Source organism: Erithacus rubecula, assembly GCF_903797595.1.
Source record: "Erithacus rubecula genome assembly, chromosome: 14".
NCBI lineage: Eukaryota > Metazoa > Chordata > Aves > Passeriformes > Muscicapidae > Erithacus > Erithacus rubecula.
In genome coordinates, this window is record NC_136666.1 from 16,529,837 (window position 1) to 16,551,258 (window position 21,422).

Below are 21,422 nucleotides of genomic sequence, written 5' to 3' on the forward strand. Positions count from 1 at the left end.
TGGCTTTTCTAGCTACTGCTTAGGCACAGACATGTTCAGGAAATAACAACAAGCTGAAGGCATAGCTTTTAATCAAAAGTCAACCCAAATTTACAGATGATTTTAACTAGAACACTTCCACTCAATATTTGGCCATAGCTCTACAAATCTTAATACACAATTCTGGGAAATCTTTCCTAAATGGGGTTCTCTCTTCTGTGGATTTCATCCACTCATTTTTTAAACGCTTTTGATAGGTAAATTACACATTTTATTTTCTACAGGTTCCAAATGCATCTTAGACCTTGTAAGCACAAAACTCTGCATAGTTATACCCATGAAGCTACAAGCACATTTTCATTCTGGTATAAAAATTTCAAATACGACTTTATCTTTCCCCATGCAAAATGGCAGCACAAGGAATTTGATAGCAATTAAAACTTTCCCAGCAAACTTCACAAGTATGCTGGTAACTCTAAATGACATTACCAAGGCTGTCTTTGAGCCATACAGACCTCCTTATTCTGCTGAGTCTGTTGCCATCTCCATCTTCTCTTCAGTGCTTCCCTTTCAGCTCCATTTCTCATCATAGTATAGAGGGCTTTCCGTAACACAAGGTCCCGGTCGTGAAATCCCCACATCCCTAAGGCAGCACAAGATGACAGCCAGTTTGAAAGAAGCTATTTCAATTTCACTGTAGCTAATACATAATTGAAGATTCTCCCTGGCAAATACTGCACTCGCTATTTTTAAGGTTTCCAAAAGAAAAGAGTCACTGCAAATAAGCTAATGAACAACAGGAGGGAGTACTAACACATTTCAAACTTTGATTAAGGAACAACCAAGGATTTTAACTAGTTCAGTGTTTGCTTGCAGGCATCTCCAACTTTGCTGCAAGCCATGGAATATTCAGTGCACAGGTTGGTTTTAGCTGCAGTTGCCAGCAGGCACAAGGATGTTAATGAGCACTGCAGGCACCTCTCAGAATCACAAAGGCCCCAAAGGCTCCAACTCTTACACAGCAGGAAATTTCCTTTGGCTTCAACACCCAAATGAAGAGACAAGCATCCAAGATGATAGAAAGTCTAAAAATACAACCAGCCACACTCTTTCAATTTCATTTTAATATAATGAAATATCTTTATATGGTTTGGAATAGTAACCCACACCAAAACAAAGGAGAGCTGTCTCCAGTCCTATGCCTACAGACATCCATGTTTCAGTCACCATGTCAGCTGCTGGGTTCAGGCCAAAATATTCCAAACATTTGCAGTAATTAACATAAAAAATAAGTAGAAAAAGATAAAAAGATCCTTGGAAAGAGCAAAAACTCTTTTCTTACTACATCTTTCAACAAGAGGAGTGTCTTCAAAATACTGAAAATCCCACTGTTTTTAAAAAGTCACTCTTTGAAGTACTTTTGGTGGAAGATTTTAGCAACTGCAAAAAAATCTAACTTTCCTCATAATAGGTTAGGATGTAGAAAGCACATCAAAGACTTTCATCTTCACAGGTTTCTACTGATTTGCAGAAAAGCTTAAAAAATCTTGTATAAACAATTAATTTATCAGCTGAAAATTATTTTAACTCACCCCAAATTCTGTTTTACATATGCTTAAACCCTACAAGGAATTATCAGAGATAACAGCTTGACACTGCATTCTTGAAACAGCAGAGAACTGCTTGAAGAAAATCAAGAGAATGAATCAAATTCCTTGCACATAATGAAGACAATCCTGCTGAAGTACCTGGAATTTGCCTGTTCCAGACCTGTTAGTCCAGGAACATTAAAAATATAAGGAAGATACAGATCACTGGTGTTTGTTATACATGTGTTTGGACACTGTTCCAGTTATACTGTTATATCCTGAGAAACCTTTTCCTTTCCTGCTTTAGGAAAACAACACTAGAGTGAAATGTGAATGACATATTGCTCCAGAATCAGACAAATCTTTGCACCTCTGAGTTTTGGCTGGGGCTAGAGGAGAGCAGTGAATATTTCTGGCAGGTTTTCTGCCCAGACTGCCCTTACCTAGAGAGGCAGCATGCAGGAGGCAGTGAATATTTCTGGCAGGTTTTCTGCCCAGACTGCCCTTACCTAGAGAGGCAGCATGCAGGAGGCAGTGAGTATTTCTGGCAGGTTTTCTGCCCAGACTGCCCTTACCTAGAGAGGCAGCATGCAGGAGGCAGTTTCCATCACCCGTTGTGGCCAGGGGAAGCAGACGCTTGCAGCTCGTGCACACTGTGGACCACCAATTGAGGCGTCCTGGAAAGGAAACACTGTTACATGGGGAGAGGAATCTGCAACGGGAGCAGAGCTCTGTGCAGGCAAACACAGCAGGAGGGGTAACCATGAACATCCTCTTCACCAAATAAGCTTAAACGGAATGTCAGTAACTGAAAAGATGAGAAATGAGGCACATAAACTCTCTGCATGGATCTAGAAAAGAAAAGAGCACCTTTAATTCATTTGCATCTTGCAGTCTCATACATTGCATTCTCATCACCAGGGTAGGGCATTTCACTATACAGATGTGTTCATTTCATGGTTCATTAGCACTCCTGCTGTTTCATAAGGCAGCAATACTAATTTTAAATATATTTCTCCATATCCTTCAAAATTGGCTTAAAACTTTAAACTACTAATAGATGTGAATTAACATCAGTGTTAAGTATCTACACTTTATTTCCCCATGGCAATACTGATGCATTACTTTAAAATGATGTCATTTTTCATTATAAAAATTAATAAATACACAAACTACATATCTAAAAACTATTTTCTCAAGCTGCAATAGAACTTGGAGATGTTTCCTTTCATAGTCATTGCAATGTAATTTCCTCATGAGAACTGGAAGTAGAACTCCCTCTGACCATCCAGACTCATGTCCTTGTCTTTTACATGACTTCCCCACCAGTTCTTTCCTTCCTCTCCCAATTTCTTTGTTTCATTAACTAAATTTGACCATTTTTTTCTATATTATTTTAAAAGAAACAGAGGATTGGGATATGAGTCATTCGGCAAAGAACACAGAAGTTGCATTTACTCTCTGGCTTTAATTTTCCAGGCAGGATTTACAAGCAGGATCAGAAATGCCAACCCAAATGTTGGATTTGTCACCTAGCAACACCCACAGTGTCACCCAGCTGCTGACAGACAGCTGAGATGTCACCCACCTGCCTGCTCCAGTGCCACCATGGTGGCCTGCTCGATCAAGTCCCGCTCGATGAAGCTCCTGAAGTCCTCGCTGTACACGCTCAGGTCTGGCAGCTGGAATGTGTAGATGGGCATCTCCAGGGGGAACTGCTCGTTGCTGCAGTCATTTGCTACATGGGAGCGAGCAAGGGACACTATGGCTGAGCTGGCATGGGAGATCCCCCTGGAAAGACGCTTTTCTGCAGAGAAAGCAAAGAGGAGATACAGCCTGTCCCACTGCATTAAGGGCTGGTAATGGCAAACCTGGTGAATGCACATTCATTCCACTAGGAATTCATTTGCTACATTTTTCAAGTTATTTCCCTACTGTGAAAGATTGCTTGTTCATTTTACAGGTCCTTTTGGTGAACCAGAGGAACTTGACTTTCCTTCTAGCAAAAAATATGAAAGACAAATATTCCTATAAAATTTTTTCTTGATGTACCTTAAATTTTCAAAGATTTATTGGAAGAAAAATTTCTTAGCAGATGATAATCAGTTAAGTTTTGAACTCCTGGTTAAAGCTTACTTTAATGTAACATCACTAATAATGTTTTTAAGACATTTTGAACCATTCCTTTTCTTCTGATGGGAGTCAGCAATTTTAAAAAAGCTTTATTGAAACTCCTTAGTACTGCAGCTATTTCCTGTTTAATAGGAGGGAAGAGCCAGCAGGAGAAGGGAAGCCCTTCTGTTCCTTTTAATGGCTGCACAGAAAGCTATCACTAGGCTACTGCTATTACCTACCTACATGACAAGCTGTCAGACCTGCAGATTTATTTTGGTGCAAACTACAGCCTCTTGAGAAATTCATAGAAAAAAATTGCAACCCAACAGTTGGAGAGAGAGAGAGAGATCTGAAATAAAAACCATAAGAGGTCTGCAAACAAAAAAGCAAATTCTAATGCTTATCATCATGTACTGGAAATTAACTGTTAGAGGTAGTTGACTACTTTTTCTTAAGGTTTCAATTGCTATTCAGCAGGGGATAGGAGGCAGTTTCTGTGGAATCATAAAAGAATGAAATTTCAAAGCTGAAAGTTATTCATAGTCTTCATACACCCTATTCACACACTGTGAGTATGACATACAGATTTTTAATCCTTTTTGTTTGTTTATTTCAGTAAGCACAGAAAACTATATACAAGAGTGGTCTGTGACATCCTCTAATTAACTCCTTTCATGAGTACCACAGGACTGCTTGGGGAAAACATATTTTACTTTAATCACACATTCAAGAAAACAACTTGTAGAAATGAGGCAGAGCTCACAACCACCAAAACATGAAAAATAGGGTCTAGAAACAGCTCTGAGCCCCGTGACAATGACACAGCTCACATGCTGCTGGCACATGGCCTCCTACTCTGCAACCAAGCACAGCTCCCAAAGGTTAGAGACCCACCTGTACCCTCAAAACAGAGGAGCTCTTACCTTGGGCAATGTCATCCTGCCTCTGCAGGCAGGGCCTCTCAGCCTTGGTCACCTGGAGAGGCTGCTCTGGCTCCTGCTGCTTGTAGAACCTGCCCTCGTTGAAGACCTGGGGCAGGTTGGCCGTGTGCACCTGCCGCAGCTGCTCATAGTCATTCAAAGCTGCTGTCAGGTCCCAGTTCTTGCCTGCAAAACAGCCAAGGAACCATCTGCTCACCTGTGTCTGGGGAGCAGCCACCCCCACCACCCTTCTGGGGCCCACCCAGCCAGCCTGTGGCATCCCAACACAGCAGCACTGTGGGAAGAAGTGTCAAAGCTGCTACCATTGAGTAAAAGTCACCATCCACTGCCCTCCTCTCATCCACAAACCCAAAATCTATGACACTGTATCACAGGAGGTGATCAAGGCCAGGACTTCTCTTGCTCAGATTCCAATCAAATGGCTTCAGAAATCAGCAATTTAGTTTGAACTAAAGAGGGAGCAATAATTTGCAATTGTGTGGTTGTATTAATAATAAATAATAATTAGGAGCAATGATGGAAAGACAAGAGTGATAGCCCAAAAGAGTGAGAAATAAGAGTGAGTGTAAAATAAAAAATAAGAGAGCCCCCAGAAGTTATATGAGGAGTCCACAATCACTTTTCCTGGCAATTTAAAAGTAACCTGATTCTGACTAATATATGATTTATTACACCACAGAAGGCTGTCATTTTATGTCCTTTGAGAAGCTACATTACATGAATAGCAGTTAAAGATAACTTACTTGTTTATACCAAGGAGACAAGCTAAGTATAGTACAAAGCAGTTTTAAACAAATAAAAGAAAGCTTTTTACTGTTACAGTCATATCTGTGAAGAACAAAAACCTAACTGAAGAAGGGGGAAAAAAATAGCACAAACAGCTGATACCTTCAGATAACTAAAACTACCTTGGGTTTTGAAGTACTAACAAAATTCTGAAAGGAGAATTGGTATCATTGTGCAAGAATGATATCTAGCTCCTGAGCAGACTATAATATAAACCACTATGTGAGCCACACAGAATTGTTCTGTAATGCTGTAATTGCCCATTAGAAAGTCTGTAGGACAAAATGCAAATTCAGTGAAAATTGTCAGAGATACTGGAACAAGAACTTCAGCTATTGCCAACATTTGTTCACCAAAAATCCCACATTGAGTGAATGGCTGTAATCCAGGCAGGGCTCTGCTCTGACTTAACACACATCCCAAGTATAATTTAAAAAAAAATGTAGCTTTCAACAAAACATTATTATTCTAGTATTGGCAATGCTACAAACCCAGGAAAACCTGGATTCACTGAGTACAGACCCCTGAGTATTAGACCTGTAGCAGTGGAACATGGAGAGCATTTCTCAGGGCATTCCCTGCAGCTCCCCTGCTCAAATTTTCATGTTCAGATTCTAAAGCTAACAAAAATCCCAGAGCATGTGCTGTAAGTGGCTGTTGTGTGACAGGGCTTTGAGGTATGTAAGAGGAAAGCAGAAAATCAGCAGACTCATAGAATCCCACTGGCCTCAGTTTTAAGCCAAATGCAATCATCTTTTATATAAGATCTGTCATAAAAATTACACTGAGCCTTCAGAAAGCAGGCTCACAGTGTGTTGCATTTAAAACTGGATTGCACAGCAGCTCTTGAGTTATGCTCCATGGTACATTGTAGCAACTGGACTTCCAATATAGACTCAAAACCTCACAAAAATTAAAATTTCTATATCTAACACTTTAATTTTCAAATCTCTTCATATCCCTGGGGTTGTCCCCATATCCTGAACCAAAGCACCAATTCAGCATCAAAGCCCTAAACTTCAGAGAACCAACACAGGAAATTATGATTGGACTCCCTTTCCCTAAATTTGCTGGAGTCTCCAAGCATTGAAATGCAAGAAAAACATTCAACCAAATTAAAAAACATATTCAGCACCTTTCCACCTCCATGAAATAGTGGTTTTGAAAATTAGCCAGCCACACTGACCAGTATAATTGTTCCCAGCCACCCTCTCCACTAGAAAGGTGGAAAGTTTCCCCCTTTGCCCCTCTCCATTTGGTTTAGACTTTCACATTAAATACAAATGACAAATCTTCTGGTTTCCCCATTGCCCATAATAAAAGAGGAGAATTAGCAAGGAAAAATCCTAAATGAATGTAAAGCAAACTGGAGGCAACAAAGACAATTAGAGAAAAGAAAGAGAGAACAAAACTAAGGGTTTTAAGGAAGACAAAGAAGAGAAATACAAAGATGTATAAAAATTAAATGCAGTGCAAAATGAATTTTAAAAACTTAATAAATCTTATTAAAAATATGATGTAATTTGGATCAGGAATAGACTGCAGAAGCAAGAGGCAAATTTGGAACCAATCAGGAAGATTATTAAATTCAGAAACGTCCAGAGCAGATGATCTGAACAAAGATTTCTATCAGTGTGACAGGTCAGCAAAAAAACTGAAGGAACATAAAGTTGATAGAAAACACAGCTAGTGAAATAATGATCAGGGTGCTGGAACCAAATCAACTCACAGACTGCACAGAAAGAACATTCTTACTGAGCAATGGCTTCCTGAACAGCTACACCAGTCAGCAGGTATGCAATTTAACACTCAAAGGTCTCTTCTTTGGAACCAAGCCCTTCTTGTTTGGACCAAAACCAACAAAACATAAAAAAAATTAAACTAAACTAAAGTAAAAAGTGCAACAGAGTAAGGAAGAGAAGATACACTGTGGCAGTTTTAATGTCAGAGATAGCAGACGCCTACATAAAAGGGAAATTCAAAAATAAACACAGCTACACTGTGAAGTTTCTGCCCTAAATAATGGTTCCTTCAATAACAACAGGAGGCATTATGAATCCAAAGAAAAAACAAAGATTAGATAAAACAATATTAATAATTTTTCGTGTTTTACCTCAAACTACATAAGCTACATTAGAAAAGGGTTAATAAACAAAGTGCTAAAGAACAGCACAACTAGGATTCACCTTAGAAGCATTGGTAAAATTATAGACTCAAAGAATGGTTTAGGTTGGAAGGGACCTCAAAGATTATTTCATTGCCATCTTGGCAAAACCCCTCTCCAGCTCTCTTGGAGCCTTTTCAGGTATTGGAAGGTGCTCTAAGGTTTTCCCAGAGCCTTCTCTTCCCCAACAGCCCAAGGGTGTCACAGCAAAGGTGCTGCAGACCTCTGAGCATCTTCATGCCCTCCTCTGGACATGTCCTGAGAGGTCCATTGAGGAGCAAAGCTGGGGGCAAGCACTCCAGGTGGGGTGTCACAACATATTATTTTGACTTTGGGTTTTTTGCTTTGTTTGTTTTGGCTAAAACATTATAGCTTAGTGGGTTTGTAATAGTTAATAAATCTGTTGTCTTTCACTTTTTAAATCAGGTATAATAAAAACCAAGAGGATTTTATCATTAATTGGTAGGAAAAGCAAACAAGCAACTATTACACAGTGCCCCCACCCCCCAAGCTTTCAAATATCCACCCACTCCATTATGTTAAAAAGAACATTTAAAAGGGCAGCAGAAATTCTTGATTTAATGATAAATAAAATGCTGGGAAGGATAAAATTTGAGATGGGGAACTAGAAAAGATCTAAATAGTAAGAACCAACTTGCAGTGACATGTATAGATAGGACTTCAGCAGAGGAAACATTCACAGAGACAGGAAATGCTGCCTGGGGTGAAACAGGAGCCATGGGATACCCACTATGGGACAACACCAACATGACAACTTTCAGTTAGAGAAGAATAATCTGAGGAAGGCACTGAGCATCAAGACAGGATTTATAAAATGCACCTGTAATTGCAACTTGAAGGCAACAGCTCAGGCTAATGCAGGCTAAGTCTGTTCTTACAAACCAACTGCTAATAATGCAATCCTCAAGTTCAGATCAAATGCAGGCACTTCTTGCTGTTTGGCATAAAGTAGATTAACAAATATTTAGAGGCAAAAGGTAAGAAGGACTTCAGATGAGCTTTTTTCCTTCAGAAAAACTAACACAAAAAATTAGGATAAAATTAGACCACATGCTTTAAAACAGGATTTAATTTTGGTCAATGTTCTCAAAGGAAAATAACAGAGCAAGGCCATTTTGTTAACACATGCCTTGTTTTCTGCTAGAATGCAAAGTCACTCCAAACTGAACAGGCAGCTGGAAATGACAGTTTTGCTCCCTGTTTAATGAGACATTGGTAGCAGCTCAGCTTCCTCTTCCCATTGCCAAGCCATCCACAAGAGAACTAAAAAAGGAACCATCTGAGGGAAGAGGAGAATAAGAGACTATTTTGGTGGAGTTAGTTTTGTACACTCAATCACATGACAGCACTGTAAATGTCTCTCTCCCTCTCTATGAATTACATGCTTTTCTTTGAATTCTGCCTGTATACACTGTTCTTTGAGATGTCTCTGTACTGCAGTTCTGTGTTGATCCATGGGGTCAGTCACCTTTCCTGCTCACATTTCATCACTGGAAAGCCAATCTCCCAGTTCCTGAGTTCATGTTCAGCTATGTATTCCTCAATTAAATGCTGTAAGCATCTTAATAAATATGGAAGTCCAATATTAGTCTTTTATACCACATACCAGCCATGAAAATGTTATATAACTATTATTTTTTTTAAATCTCTTTGCCTCTTCATTTCAAAAGCAGAATGGACACTTTCTGAAAGATACACGTCAAGCACAAACAGCAGAATGTTTTGTGAGATGGAGAGACAAGCAGCTGTGCTCAATAAAAAGCTCAGCAGAAGAAAACTGCAGGGATTTTACCAGCAGGATAGGCAGAGAATAGGAACATCAAGTGAGCCAACATTTAGGACAGCTTCTGGCAATGTAGAAAATCTATATGCAGTGTATAGATTTTTAGCTATTTGCACAAAAGCCAGTGTGTGTTTAACACACCCACTTGCAGCTGGGATGAAAAACACATTTTGTGCACAACTGTGCTGTGGATGTAGCAGGCCATAATCAAAGCAAAAAAATTACTATGTCAAAATAATTGCATAAGGAAGCAGAAATTGGTGTCCTTGATTATCTACAGGATAGTGAAATGGAAGAAATTTCCCCCAAGGATAAGAAACAGCATTTGACTTTGAAAAGGAGGTGTTACTCCATAGGAACACACTGAAAATTCAGTATGAGCAAGTTATAAAACCAGAACTTTTGAGTGGGTCAGAAAGAGCAAAGGGTCATAGAAGATCTGACCAAAACTTGTGATTACATGGAAATGAGGGTCTACACAAGCTTTCTTTGGCTACAAGATCACTGTGACATTTTAGGGCTAAGAACAACCAAACCCTGAAATTTCTGGGAAATATTAGTCTACAGCTGTTTTTGAAGTTTGATTGTAACTATGGACATCACCATTCCAAGGCCAAGTACAAGGCATTGGCACCATGGGGTGGGGGGTTGCTCTTCTGAATATTGTTTATATTATTGTTAAGAAGCTACTCCATGGGTTTCAGTTCTGCTCACAGAGAACTGACACACTGTGAAACTCCAAATGCTGTGAGGGTGGCAGTCCCTTTTGCATCTTTTTTAGACAATTGAGATACCACTCCATCAATAACAGTCTCCCAGCACAAGTATGACCAGTGTTAGGAGCTGTTACACCAAATTCAGCTACAGCCACAAGTGCTGAAATTGTTGTCTGAGCACATCTTGTTCAGAACTAGCAACAATCCCTTTTACTTTGAGAAATTCCTGTGTAGGAGGAAATTATTTGGGGCAGATGCATATGTCTATTAGCCTGTCAGAATAATTAGACTGTTTATTGCTTATTTCTTTGTTAGTATGTTCAATGTTCAATCTATTCATCTACAGAAATGAACAGTACAACACAAAGAAACCCTGTTTGATATTTATTTGAAGCATTGCTCTTTAGAAAAAGGAAAACAAGGTAAGTAACTCTTCTAAAAGACCTCTGATAAGTAGGAACCCTTTGAAAAATTTTGGCAATGCTCTATCAGCAAAATAACTGATGATCTGTCCTGATGTAGCTGAGAAAAAATCTTCTCAAGTTCTTTTTCTAAAAGACCATCAGACTAAGACAGGCTCTAGGCAAGAATGACAGGTTGATCAAATCAGTCAGACAAAACAGGGGGCTCTTAAATATAGCATGCCTATGCTAATATTCCCTATGCTAATATTCCTTGCTATGCATTCCAAGATTTTATTTCATGTATTAGATGACTTGGTAAATGCTGCAGAATTGTGTGCATCTCTGTGTTAATAATCTATCATGCCTTATTTCTGAAAGGCCCAGAGTAAAGAAAGAACTTATCACAAAATGAAAAACTTTCAGCATATATAAAGTGAAAAACAGCACTTGCAAAAAGAAGGTAGATAACATGAGGTATACTTTTATGTCTGCTGTAGCTGTTCAGTTACTTTGATTTAACACAATTTCTTAGAGCACACTAAGATAAAAAATACAAAGCAAACCCCAAATCTCTCAGGCAGCAAGTCCAGTATGGAAGTTTTAAGCCCCTGGAACCACCTTGCAATTTACAAATATCATCTACTCATTTCCAGCCTCCCATCTTCACAATTATTGCTAGCCCAGAGAAGAAAAAAGCAAACCCAACTATAATGAGATGCTTTCAAATATCAGTGGTGTCTTTCTACTTTTAAGCCTAAAACAATTATAACAAAATGACAGTTTTTCTGATACAGCTTCTCAGTTGTTTTTCAACCTAGCCACTTGGCTCCCATGCTGGGAAAGTTCAGGTATGCATATTAACTACTGGAACACAAAAATACTTTTGGTGTCTTTGTCACTGTACAGTAAATCCCTTTCAGACTAATTTCAGACTAAACACAGTGACCTGAGAAACTTTTACAACTACTTTCAGGCAGATAAATGTGAAAATTCAGCTGAAGTTTCCTCCCTTCTCTCACTGGCACATAAACATTTAGGGCTTGACTCTTAGTAACTTAACACACAGCAATCTAATACTAAGAAATTGTTAAGAGTTTTCTTAAAAACACCTGCCTCTGTATAATCTATGGACAGCTTATTACAAGAGCTGACTTGGTAAAAATACTAAGAAATGTGTTTCCATAGAGCAGAGCTCTCTTGTTATGACTGGTTCTCAGTTTAAGCAAGCAGTGAACACAGGAAATGGCTGTGTCCCAAATCTTACCTTCTAGTAAGTCTCTTGCCAGACCTGGTTCTGCCCCTGTGGACCGAACAAAGTCTGACAGGACTGCATCCATATCAAGAGTCATGTGATCATTCAGAGGTGCTGCCAGACATGCAGCAGCAGTTGGATTCACTGGCTGGCTAAAAGGTCTCCATCTGTCAAGGAGAAAAAGAAACAGGGTTTAGAATATTTTCCCAGGTGATGTAAACCAGATTTTTCCTCTATTCCCTAAGCAAGACTGTTAAAAAGCTACAACATATAAATTGCAGCATATTAAAATAAAATGCATTAGTCATCCATCTCTGCCTTAGCCTAGAGCTGCTAATCACTCACACTGGAAGGTTTTCTCTATCTTAATATTTCATTTTTTTATTGATTTTTCTTATGTGCAGCTCATAAACAGCTTTGCAACTTGACTCCAATTCAGCTAAACACAAGATCACTTAATTAAAATTACAATCACCAGATCATTGTCACTGCTCATAAACTGAGGTTAAGCAAGGATTTCAATGTCTAGAGCTCTTTTGCCTTACTAATACTAACACACACAGAGCAGGGCTTAGGATTTTTTCTTTTATTTGCCTTGCCAATACAGTTTCTGTAATTGACAGATTCTCTGCTGTGCTGGGTCTGGCTGGGATGGAGTTAATTTTCTTCTTTTCTTTTCTAGAACTGTGGCTAAACCAGTGTTCATAATGGCTATTATTACAGTAATGTATAAGGTTTATTTGTTTTATTTGTTTTAATGGCATGGAGATTTTCCTTTAGTAGCAGATGATGTTGGTTGGCTCTTGCTTGCACCACAGCTACAGGGAAATAAACTGTGAAGGAAACTGGAAACCAATTAATTTCACTGTCCCCCACATGAAACAGTCCTTTCCTACTTCATGTGTAATTACCTGGTCATACTTAGCCTGAAAAATTGAATGTGTTTGCTTGCTTAGACATTGGCTTTTTCTGCAATGCAAACATCATTTACCTTCTGCCTCAGGATGGTGGGGTCCTTCTTAGCCTCATCCATGGGGGACTGGCCACTAAACCCAACTTAGTCCAACCAACTAAAAGTTTGTGGGATTTAAAATCATAGAATCATAGAACTGCTAGAGTTGGAAGATACTTTTAAGGTCACAGAATCACAGAATCAATGAGGCTGGAAAAGACCTCTGAGATGATTAAATCCAACCCATGACCTGACACCACCTCAGCAACTAGACCATGGCACTAAGTCTTTCCTTAATCATCTCCAGAGATGGTGACTCCATCTCCTCCCTGAGCAGCCTGTGCCAATTTTCATCAAGAAATTCATCTTGTTGTCCAGCCAGAACTACCCCTGGATACCTTAAAGCCACGTGCTCTTATCCTGTCACTGTTGCCTGGGAGAAGAGTGACACCCTCTCACCACAATCCACCAGCCAGAGCAATAAGATGCCCCTCAGCCCCTTTTCTCCACGCTGAGCAACTCGAGTTTCCTCACAGCTCCTCATCAGACCTGTGCTCTGTGGATACCAATTCCATCTTGTTCAGGACTGTTGCTAATTCTACCCACTTCACACTCTTTTGCCACTGTACCACACTGTATATACTATTTATACAAGTGTATCATTATGTTGTGGGCACATGAGGATAGCAGGAGAAGTGATTTTCCCCCTCTATTTAGTCCTGGCAAGACTCATCTGGAGCATTATGTCCATTTCTGGATCCTCAACACAAGAATGACATGGACATATTGGAGTGAGTCCCATGAAGGACCACAAACTACAATGAATCACCTCTGTGCAAGGGAAGGACTTCTAAAAGGTAATCCTAATGAAGATGCAGCAACAGAAGGGAATCTGGAAGGTTAAGAAGGAATACAGGTATTTTGGAAAGATGGATTATGGCCAAATTTGATATCTAAGCTCTATCTCAGCTGAATGTGTTCCAATGCAAATGCAGGACAAAAATGCTACTTTTATTTTTAACAAACACTCACACATAGATGCATTGTACTCAACAGAACTACTCTGTACAAAAAGATCACCAGAAACTGAACACAACTAATTTCTTTAGTGACAACAAGAAAGAATGAAATGAATCTTAGCCAGCAGGATGGAAACATATGGATCAAACTCAAAAAACCTGCCAGAGATGATACAAAGCATTGGTGCATTTCAGATCACCACCAGAAGTGAGTCAGTAGCATAATGAGTGTGAATTTAAAATGCACCAGCTGGGCACCCAAGTACAGTCATTGTGTGGGGGCTGGAGTGGTCAGAAGTTTGGGGAGCTGAAGTGTACATCAGCTTGGAGAAGCCAATTCATGAGTTGTTCCAAAATCAGCATTACTTTAGTATTTTCAAGAATAAAAACAGACATCCTTCTCAAAGAAAAAGACCAAACTCTGCATTTATGATGTCATCATCACCTCAAAATGACCACATAGAATCTACACCCTGCAAGCAAAGGGCAGAGCTGGCAGGATCCTCTCTGCATTTGAACTAACACTAATTTTTCACCATGAAAGTTGTTAACTCAAATCTCTAGAATTTAGATTTTAAAAAATTCAAACAAAGCAAGAACAAAACCCAACAGAAAAAGTCTTAAAATATTTTTACCAGAAAAATATCAGCTGTGAAGACCCACTGAGATGCTGATTAATTTGAAATGTTAAAATGGGCAAATAGGATTTGAAATCAATTAGTACAATCTCAGTTATATTTTTTCTTTTTTCTTCTACAAGTATCTCTCAAAGCTGAGCTGTACTTGGAAGTAAACAGTTTTCACCTGAATATAAATTTAACTTCTTCAAAAATCAAATAGCTTCACCCAGTTAAATAATATGAAGGTTGTTTTTTGGTTTTTTTTTTTTCCTAAAGAAGCTTAAAGAGATGCACAGGGCTAACTAATGAAGCAAAACCAACCATGTTAAAACACATCCCCTCCCAGCATCCAGAACAGACACAGCTGATAAAACCAAAGTGAGAAACAGGGAGAAAACAGCAAACACTGGACAAATCCTCAGGAAGACAGAAGGACTAAGCTGCAACTAAGATCCTTCACTTCCCTAATTTTCAAAGAAAAGATGGAATAACCACCATCAACAGTCTTGGTGCTCTGAGAAACCAGTTCCCCCAGGCTGTTTTTAAAGTTTGAGACTCTGAAAGTAATTCTTTCTGATAGGCCACAATTGATGGGAAACACCATAATTCTACAATCTTAATATTATTAAATTAAACCATTCTTTATTAGGTTAAACTATTGGGCAAAAATCTATAATTAAAGAAGCAAATTCAGTAGAGAAGATTTGTTTAGGAGGAGAAGAGCAGCTTTAAGGGAAGTGGTAGTTAATGCAGGCCACTTAAGAAAGTGGAGATGGTATTTTTTCTGCTAATTGGATTAAAAGGCATTAGTTGAAGAAGCCAAATCGATGGTAATTACCTAAATAAATATTACTGTGAACTACACCTGATGGCAAAGTGGGGTATTTATATGTTAAAATGTCTCAAAACACAGTAAAATTACAAGACAGCATTGGGTGAGGGCTATCTACCTTCTCAAGTCTAAAATACCAGAGTTTTGGAACAAAAGAAAAACACGAAAGACAAAAAGTAAAAGCTCAAATCAGACATTATTACTAAGGTTTTATCTACACAATGGAACTCAGGAAAATTAACTCAATCCATTTAATTGGATTTGTCTATATCCACGAAATTCCTTTGCAAACACTTTCATTTGCAAATAAAATCCTGACCTTAATTTGGTTTGGCTCATCTTGCATTAAGTGAGTTAAACTGAACTCACTGGAGACCACTTTAATTATGAATAGGATAGTGCACACAGGGACTTGGTGGGAATTAAGCTGCCCTTTTTTAATTCCTGCTTTGAGTTGATTTGCATCAATTTTCCCTGCTATCTTGTGCAGACAAGTCCTGAACTGATACATTAGATGCAGAAGTGGAAAAAAATAAAGAAACTATGCTGAAGAATCCTCAGCTCTGTGAGCTGTCCAAGAGAACTGTTCAAGTTCTTCAAGTCCAGTTCTAGGATAAATACCATCAAAGTTCAGGGACCAACTAGGAAATATTTTAAAAATGCAGCTGCATTTCAATTTTCAGAAATGTTATTTAAAGTGTCTAATATTTGCTTACATATTTAAATTATTTCAAGCTAGAGCTATAATGAAGGGCACAACTAAATTATCTTTAGATGAGATTTTTACAACTGTATTTTCATGGAGCTTCAGAGGGTTTGCACAACACCATTTTTCTTACTTAAGAGTAAGAAGGAAAAAATGTAACAGATAAATAAGAAGTCCTGAACTGGAATAAATCAAGCAAGAGACTTTTCAGGTAAGGATCTCCTACGTCCCTGCATCAGTATTTTTTCAGGATAAAACACCACCACTGCTAGAGTATTTTTTTTTTTTTTTTGTTCAAACAAGAAAACATGATACAGATAACAAGATAAAACAAGATATGGAGAATGAGTGTAAGTCAATTACAATGTTTCTCTTATTTTATTCACAAGGGCCCTCGTAGTGTGGTAATTGTATTCTAACAGAAAGCAGCTGTGCAAAGGATAAATATAATGCCACTGATAAAGTAGGAATTTCTCTGAAACAAATTCCTTTATTTTAAAACCAATTCAAGTATTAATTATTCTTTTATCTATGAAAGTGATAAAGAAGTAGGCAGCATTATACTGCACTGGAAAGATGATAATTAGGCTTTCAGATATTAATCTGAGGCCTCTTTTTAAATGCAGTTTCATTAAGTAACATGCATCTCCATCTCCAAACATGCAATATGAACAAAATGGATTGCTTCCTCATTTGGAATTTTTTTTCTTATTTTTTCCCCCTCATTTATGAATTTGTTTCAATACAACAAGATCTTATACTGAAATACTGAATATCTTTCTCCAAATGCCATCTTTCTAATACACAAGGTATGCTGGCCAAAACTCTGATCTTAACACAGCTTTCTCTCCCAAAACACATCTATCTGCCTGCATAAAATTAACTTTGGTGCATGAACAGCGTGCATTCTGAGCAGGCATTTTTTGATATCTCTAACATGGAGTTTCGTTTTGTTTTTTTTTTCCAAGCCCACTTGGGCCCACAGCCACCACCAGCAGCCGGACCCCTGCGGTTCCCTACGCTTTGAGCTCTTGACCCTGCAGCTCCTCCACTGCGACCGCTGAAATCAATTGTCATAGCAACAGGAGGCCGAGCCTTCATTCGCACTGCGGATCAGCTTCCCGAGCAGCTGCTGCCGCCGGGGCCCGGCCGCACTGCGCGGAGCCCTCCTGAGGGGACACGGGGCTGGGCCCAAGCTGAGCCCGGCTCTGCAGCCGCTCCTGACGGGACACGGGGCTGGGCCTAAGCTGAGCCCGGCTCTGCAGCCGCTCCTGAGGGGACACGGGGCTCAGCCCGGCTCTGCAGCCGCTCCTGAGGGGACACGGGGCTCGGCCCAAGCTGAGCCCGGCTCTGCAGCCGCTCCTGAGGGGACACGGGGCTCGGCCCAAGCTCAGCCCGGCTCTGCAGCCGCTCCTGAGGGAGAGGCACAGCCCTGTCCTGAGGCGGAGGCACGGGCAGGCTCAGCTAAAGCCTAACGCAGGCTCAACCCAAGCCCAGCCCAGCTCTGCAGCCCGGCCCTGAGGGGAAGCGGCGGGCAGGCTCAGCCCAAACCCAGCGCAGGCTCAGCCCAAACTCAGCCCAACCCCACAATCCGGTCCTGAGGGGGAGGCACGGGCAGGCTCAGCCCAAGCCTAACGCAGGCTCAGCCTAAACCTAACACAGGCTCAGCCCAAGCTCAGTTGTGAGGGGGAGCGGCGGGCAGGCTCAGCCCAAACCCAGCGCAGGCTCAGCCTAAACCTAACACAGGCTCAGCTCAAACTCAGCTCTGCAGCCCGGCTCTGAGGGGGAGCGGCGGGCAGGCTCAGCCCAAGCCTAACGCAGGCTCAGCCTAAACCTAACACAGGCTCAGCTCAAACTCAGCTCTGCAGCCCGGCCCTGAGGGGAAGCGGCGGGCAGGCTCAGCCCAAGCCTAACACAGCCTAACCAGAGGCTCAGCCCAGCCCTGCAGCCGCTCCCCGCCTCCTCTGCTCTCAAGCCGCAGCAGCTGCAGCTCAGATTAGCGCTCCAGGGAAAGCTGCGGGTCCCGAGCCGTAAATAGACACGCAGCTGATTAAAACTGCTTTTAAGCAAGTGGTTAATTTGACTTACAATAGACTTTAAATAAGAATTCCTTGAGGCAGGTGTTGGATGGGTGTTATGCTGCTGGTTTTTGGTGAGGAAAATAATCCATTTTTGCCACAGTAGAAGGTATGAATAAGCAAAGTTTTGTCCCCTGAGAAATCTGAAAGAGAAAGAAGTAGTATATTAATCATTACACTTCTGCTATTTGAATAATAATAACTGCCAAAATAGACTTTACCTTGGAAGCCTAATAGATACTACTGTTAATACAGATAAATTACCACATACATTAATTTGCATTACGAATATTACTTGGGCACAATGCAGGCAATTAATATAAAAAAGAATTATGAATGTACAAAAATATCCTTATGGCTCTCCTACATGAAAATGGCAACTTCCACTTGGAATTTCTTTTAACAGTTTTTTTTGTCCTAAGATTAATCAAATACAGCTTTGAAAGTTGAAGCAATAAACTAATGAAGAGATATCCAGGAGAAGACCCAATAGAGAAGACTCAGGATAGTCACTTTTTTTTTGATGAAAACAAAGAGATGAGCACATCTCATCTCAAGAAGGAACACCATTTCATGGGGTTTATTTATTTTTAAAAGATACAGCAGTTCCTTTTCCATTTAATCTACTCCTATCTCCTAAAAATAAATCTTACTGCTTGGAAATACATAATCCAATTACTATAAGATTCACCTTATTATTCTAAAAGGCACTAACAATCAGTTTTACTGTTTCTGTTTTTTTAATCCATTCACAAAAATCATAGAGTTGTAACTGGGCCCAACCCCACCAAATCTTTTTATCATGGAAAACATTCTTTCTGATAATGATTTCAAAACAGGCAAAACCATAACAAGGTCCACAATTTTTATGAACTTGTGAGAATTAGAATATGAAAACAGAACAGAACATTATTTCTTGTTATTTCCTAAAATACATGCACAAATAATGAAATCTCAGTAGATAATGAGATGCAAAAACTCCCAGTTGTCCATGTGAAAACTCAACTGTAACCTGAGTTAAGTACATAAATTAACAAATGCTAATGTACCCAGCTCTAATTCGGGTGTATGTGAACTAACATATAGGAAATAATAAGATTACCTTTCTTTTTTTTCTTCACCCTCACATATTTTCATGCAAGAACAACAAATCTGACCAAAGTATTCTCTTCAATTCCTTGTTGGAACTCACTTATGGATGTAACACACCACAGATACCCTCACACTGAAGCAGATTATTTCAAAGCTCATAACATCATAAAAAAGATAATTTTATACATTGCAAAGGAAATGCAGTCAAACCACATTCGCCTGTGAGCCTCTCTGTGGGAACTTTAAAAAAACAACTGTAAAACCCTCAACTTACAGAAGCAACTTTTAATAACTCTTAATACTTTCAAGGGTACTTGGACTGCAGGGGATAGAAATAATCATTGAATGTGAATATGCCTCAACATTTCCATCTGTACAATATTAACAAACTGAAATACCTACACTATGAAACTGCCATTAGCTATCAGGAAATAACTAAAAACTCTGATATCCAGCCCTCAAAACGGAATGATGATGCTTCTTCTGAGGAGATGTAACTTTTATCATTGCCCTGGAAATAAGCAAAGTTTATTCTTTTTTTTTTCAATGCATATTAACAAACAATGATTGAAACGTTTTTATAGTTTTGTTCAACACAGCTGGTGCACAGAGTAATAAACATGGTCCCTGCAACAGCTTCTGTGTGAAGTTAAAAAAGAAAATGAAATGCAGACTGAAGATGCTACATACATATTGCAAACCAAAGAACTCAATCTCCAACATGTCTTTTGAAGGTAAGAGTCAGACAAAATCAGCTGATGCCAAAGATCAGAGATGTTCTTTGTTAAGAACGAATATCCAGAGTAACTCTCATATTTCCCTATTTTTATCTGATATTTCAAAGTAGTCACTCACTGAGCTGAAGCTTCCTCCACTCAGTTTCTAGAAATACCTTGATTCTCTCCCCAGATTCTCATGCATTGCTTGTTCTGAACTCAAAAAGGGTTCCATTTCCCACTTCATCTTCTGACACAGGGCTCAAATACTTCCTACAATTTTCTCAGCAGCTTAGGAACAGCTGCACAGTGCTGCAAACCTCTGCCAATACTCTGTTGATTGTGGATCAGCATCTCCCCAAGTGTGAGCACATCAAGTGTGTGCTTGCTTCCATTATTTCTGTTACATGCAGGCACACTGAAGTTGCTGTAAGCCCAGATATAAATCATCACCTTCTGTAACATCAGCTTTGTGCTTAGATTCTATCAAGACTTGACTTCTTCTGTGCAAATTCTACATTCAGTACAAGGCCTTGCCCACTGATCATTGGTTCTTTGAAATTATTTAATTTAGCTCAAGCAACATATGAGGGAAAAGAAATAATAGAAAATAAGAAATAATAATAATATCACCAGCAGGAAGAGGCTTTCATGATAAAGATGGCCATTATTGGTACCAAAGAAATGATAATTCTATTCTAGCTATGGAACTGTGTCTATCTGTGTCCTGCAGATGTCTGTGTTGCAAACTGTGGGGGCAAGGATGCAAAATTTGACATGCAGCATCTGTCTAGAGCTCAGCTACAGAAGATCCATGACTAGCTAATGTTTTGTGTTCTTGCAGATCCCTATGACAGTTGTCATTCCCCAGAGTAAGGCAGCACCTTAATGATCTAACTTTCAAAGACAAGTCCTTGAGTACAGTCTGAAATGCTGGCACAAACTCAGTTTCTTTCTTTTTTTTTTTTTTTTTTTTCCTGAACTTTCATCACTTGAAATCTCTTTATAATCCCTTCATGAGAAACACCTATTGCTTTATCTATGTCCTAAGCCTGTAGAGTCTGTCACAAGTTACTGATGAAGGAAAGGATTTCTCCTCCTGCTAGAAAAAAGTCTTACTGTGACCAGTGTTCTTGCATGTGGACACATTTCTCCTCTTCCCAGCTTATGCCACTTTGACTCAGAAAATGTGTGCAGTGGAATGAGCTGACAGGGATATGAAGGCAGAAGCTTAAAGGACATCAAAAGTGTTAGCAGTATGAGCTCTGTATAAATAGTTTTACTGATACAAGTCTCCAAGCATCCTTTATCTTCTTGTACACAGAGATTAGAGGAAAGCTCAAATGCTTAATTGTATGTCAAGTGCACAGTTGGTGATTAAGGGTTCAGGCTTTAAAAATGGAGTCTGTAGCACATCCATGCCTTGACAGAGACAATTCAGCTGCTATTTTCAACACAAGGCTTGACTGTTACTCTGCACGTTACACTGCTCCTCACATCAAGGCAAAACACACAATGGTGATTTTTCCACATTACTCTTAAAAATACTGATCCACTCAATTGGTTCATCCCACAGCTTCAGTGACAGGCTGATGAGAAAGTTCTCTCTCCTACAAGAACCCTAAAAATAGCAGCAGGATTGAACTTCTGAAATTCA

General features: G+C 39.5%; 1 protein-coding gene across 8 annotated transcripts in view; it reads right to left on the reverse strand.

Moving 5' to 3' along the window:
• OTUD7A (OTU deubiquitinase 7A) overlaps positions 1 to 21,422 on the reverse strand; it is a 78,840-nt gene that overhangs the window by 16,550 nt on the left and 40,868 nt on the right. For 3 of the 8 annotated variants that reach the window (XM_079318120.1, XM_079318124.1, XM_079318119.1), the window contains exons 5-10: positions 17,968 to 18,100; positions 11,763 to 11,917; positions 4,607 to 4,789; positions 3,157 to 3,375; positions 2,144 to 2,245; positions 495 to 622 (exon numbers count right to left, since the gene is read on the reverse strand). In XM_079318120.1, the coding sequence (XP_079174246.1) occupies positions 495 to 622; positions 2,144 to 2,245; positions 3,157 to 3,375; positions 4,607 to 4,789; positions 11,763 to 11,847 (717 nt within the window). In that variant the 5' untranslated portion in view covers positions 11,848 to 11,917; positions 17,968 to 18,100. Of the gene's footprint in view, positions 1 to 494; positions 623 to 2,143; positions 2,246 to 3,156; positions 3,376 to 4,606; positions 4,790 to 11,762; positions 11,918 to 12,446; positions 12,584 to 16,899; positions 17,046 to 17,185; positions 17,203 to 17,967; positions 18,101 to 19,006; positions 19,027 to 21,422 lie in introns of those variants that run through there. The other 5 variants (XM_079318121.1, XM_079318125.1, XM_079318126.1 and 2 more) reach the window with 4 other exon arrangements.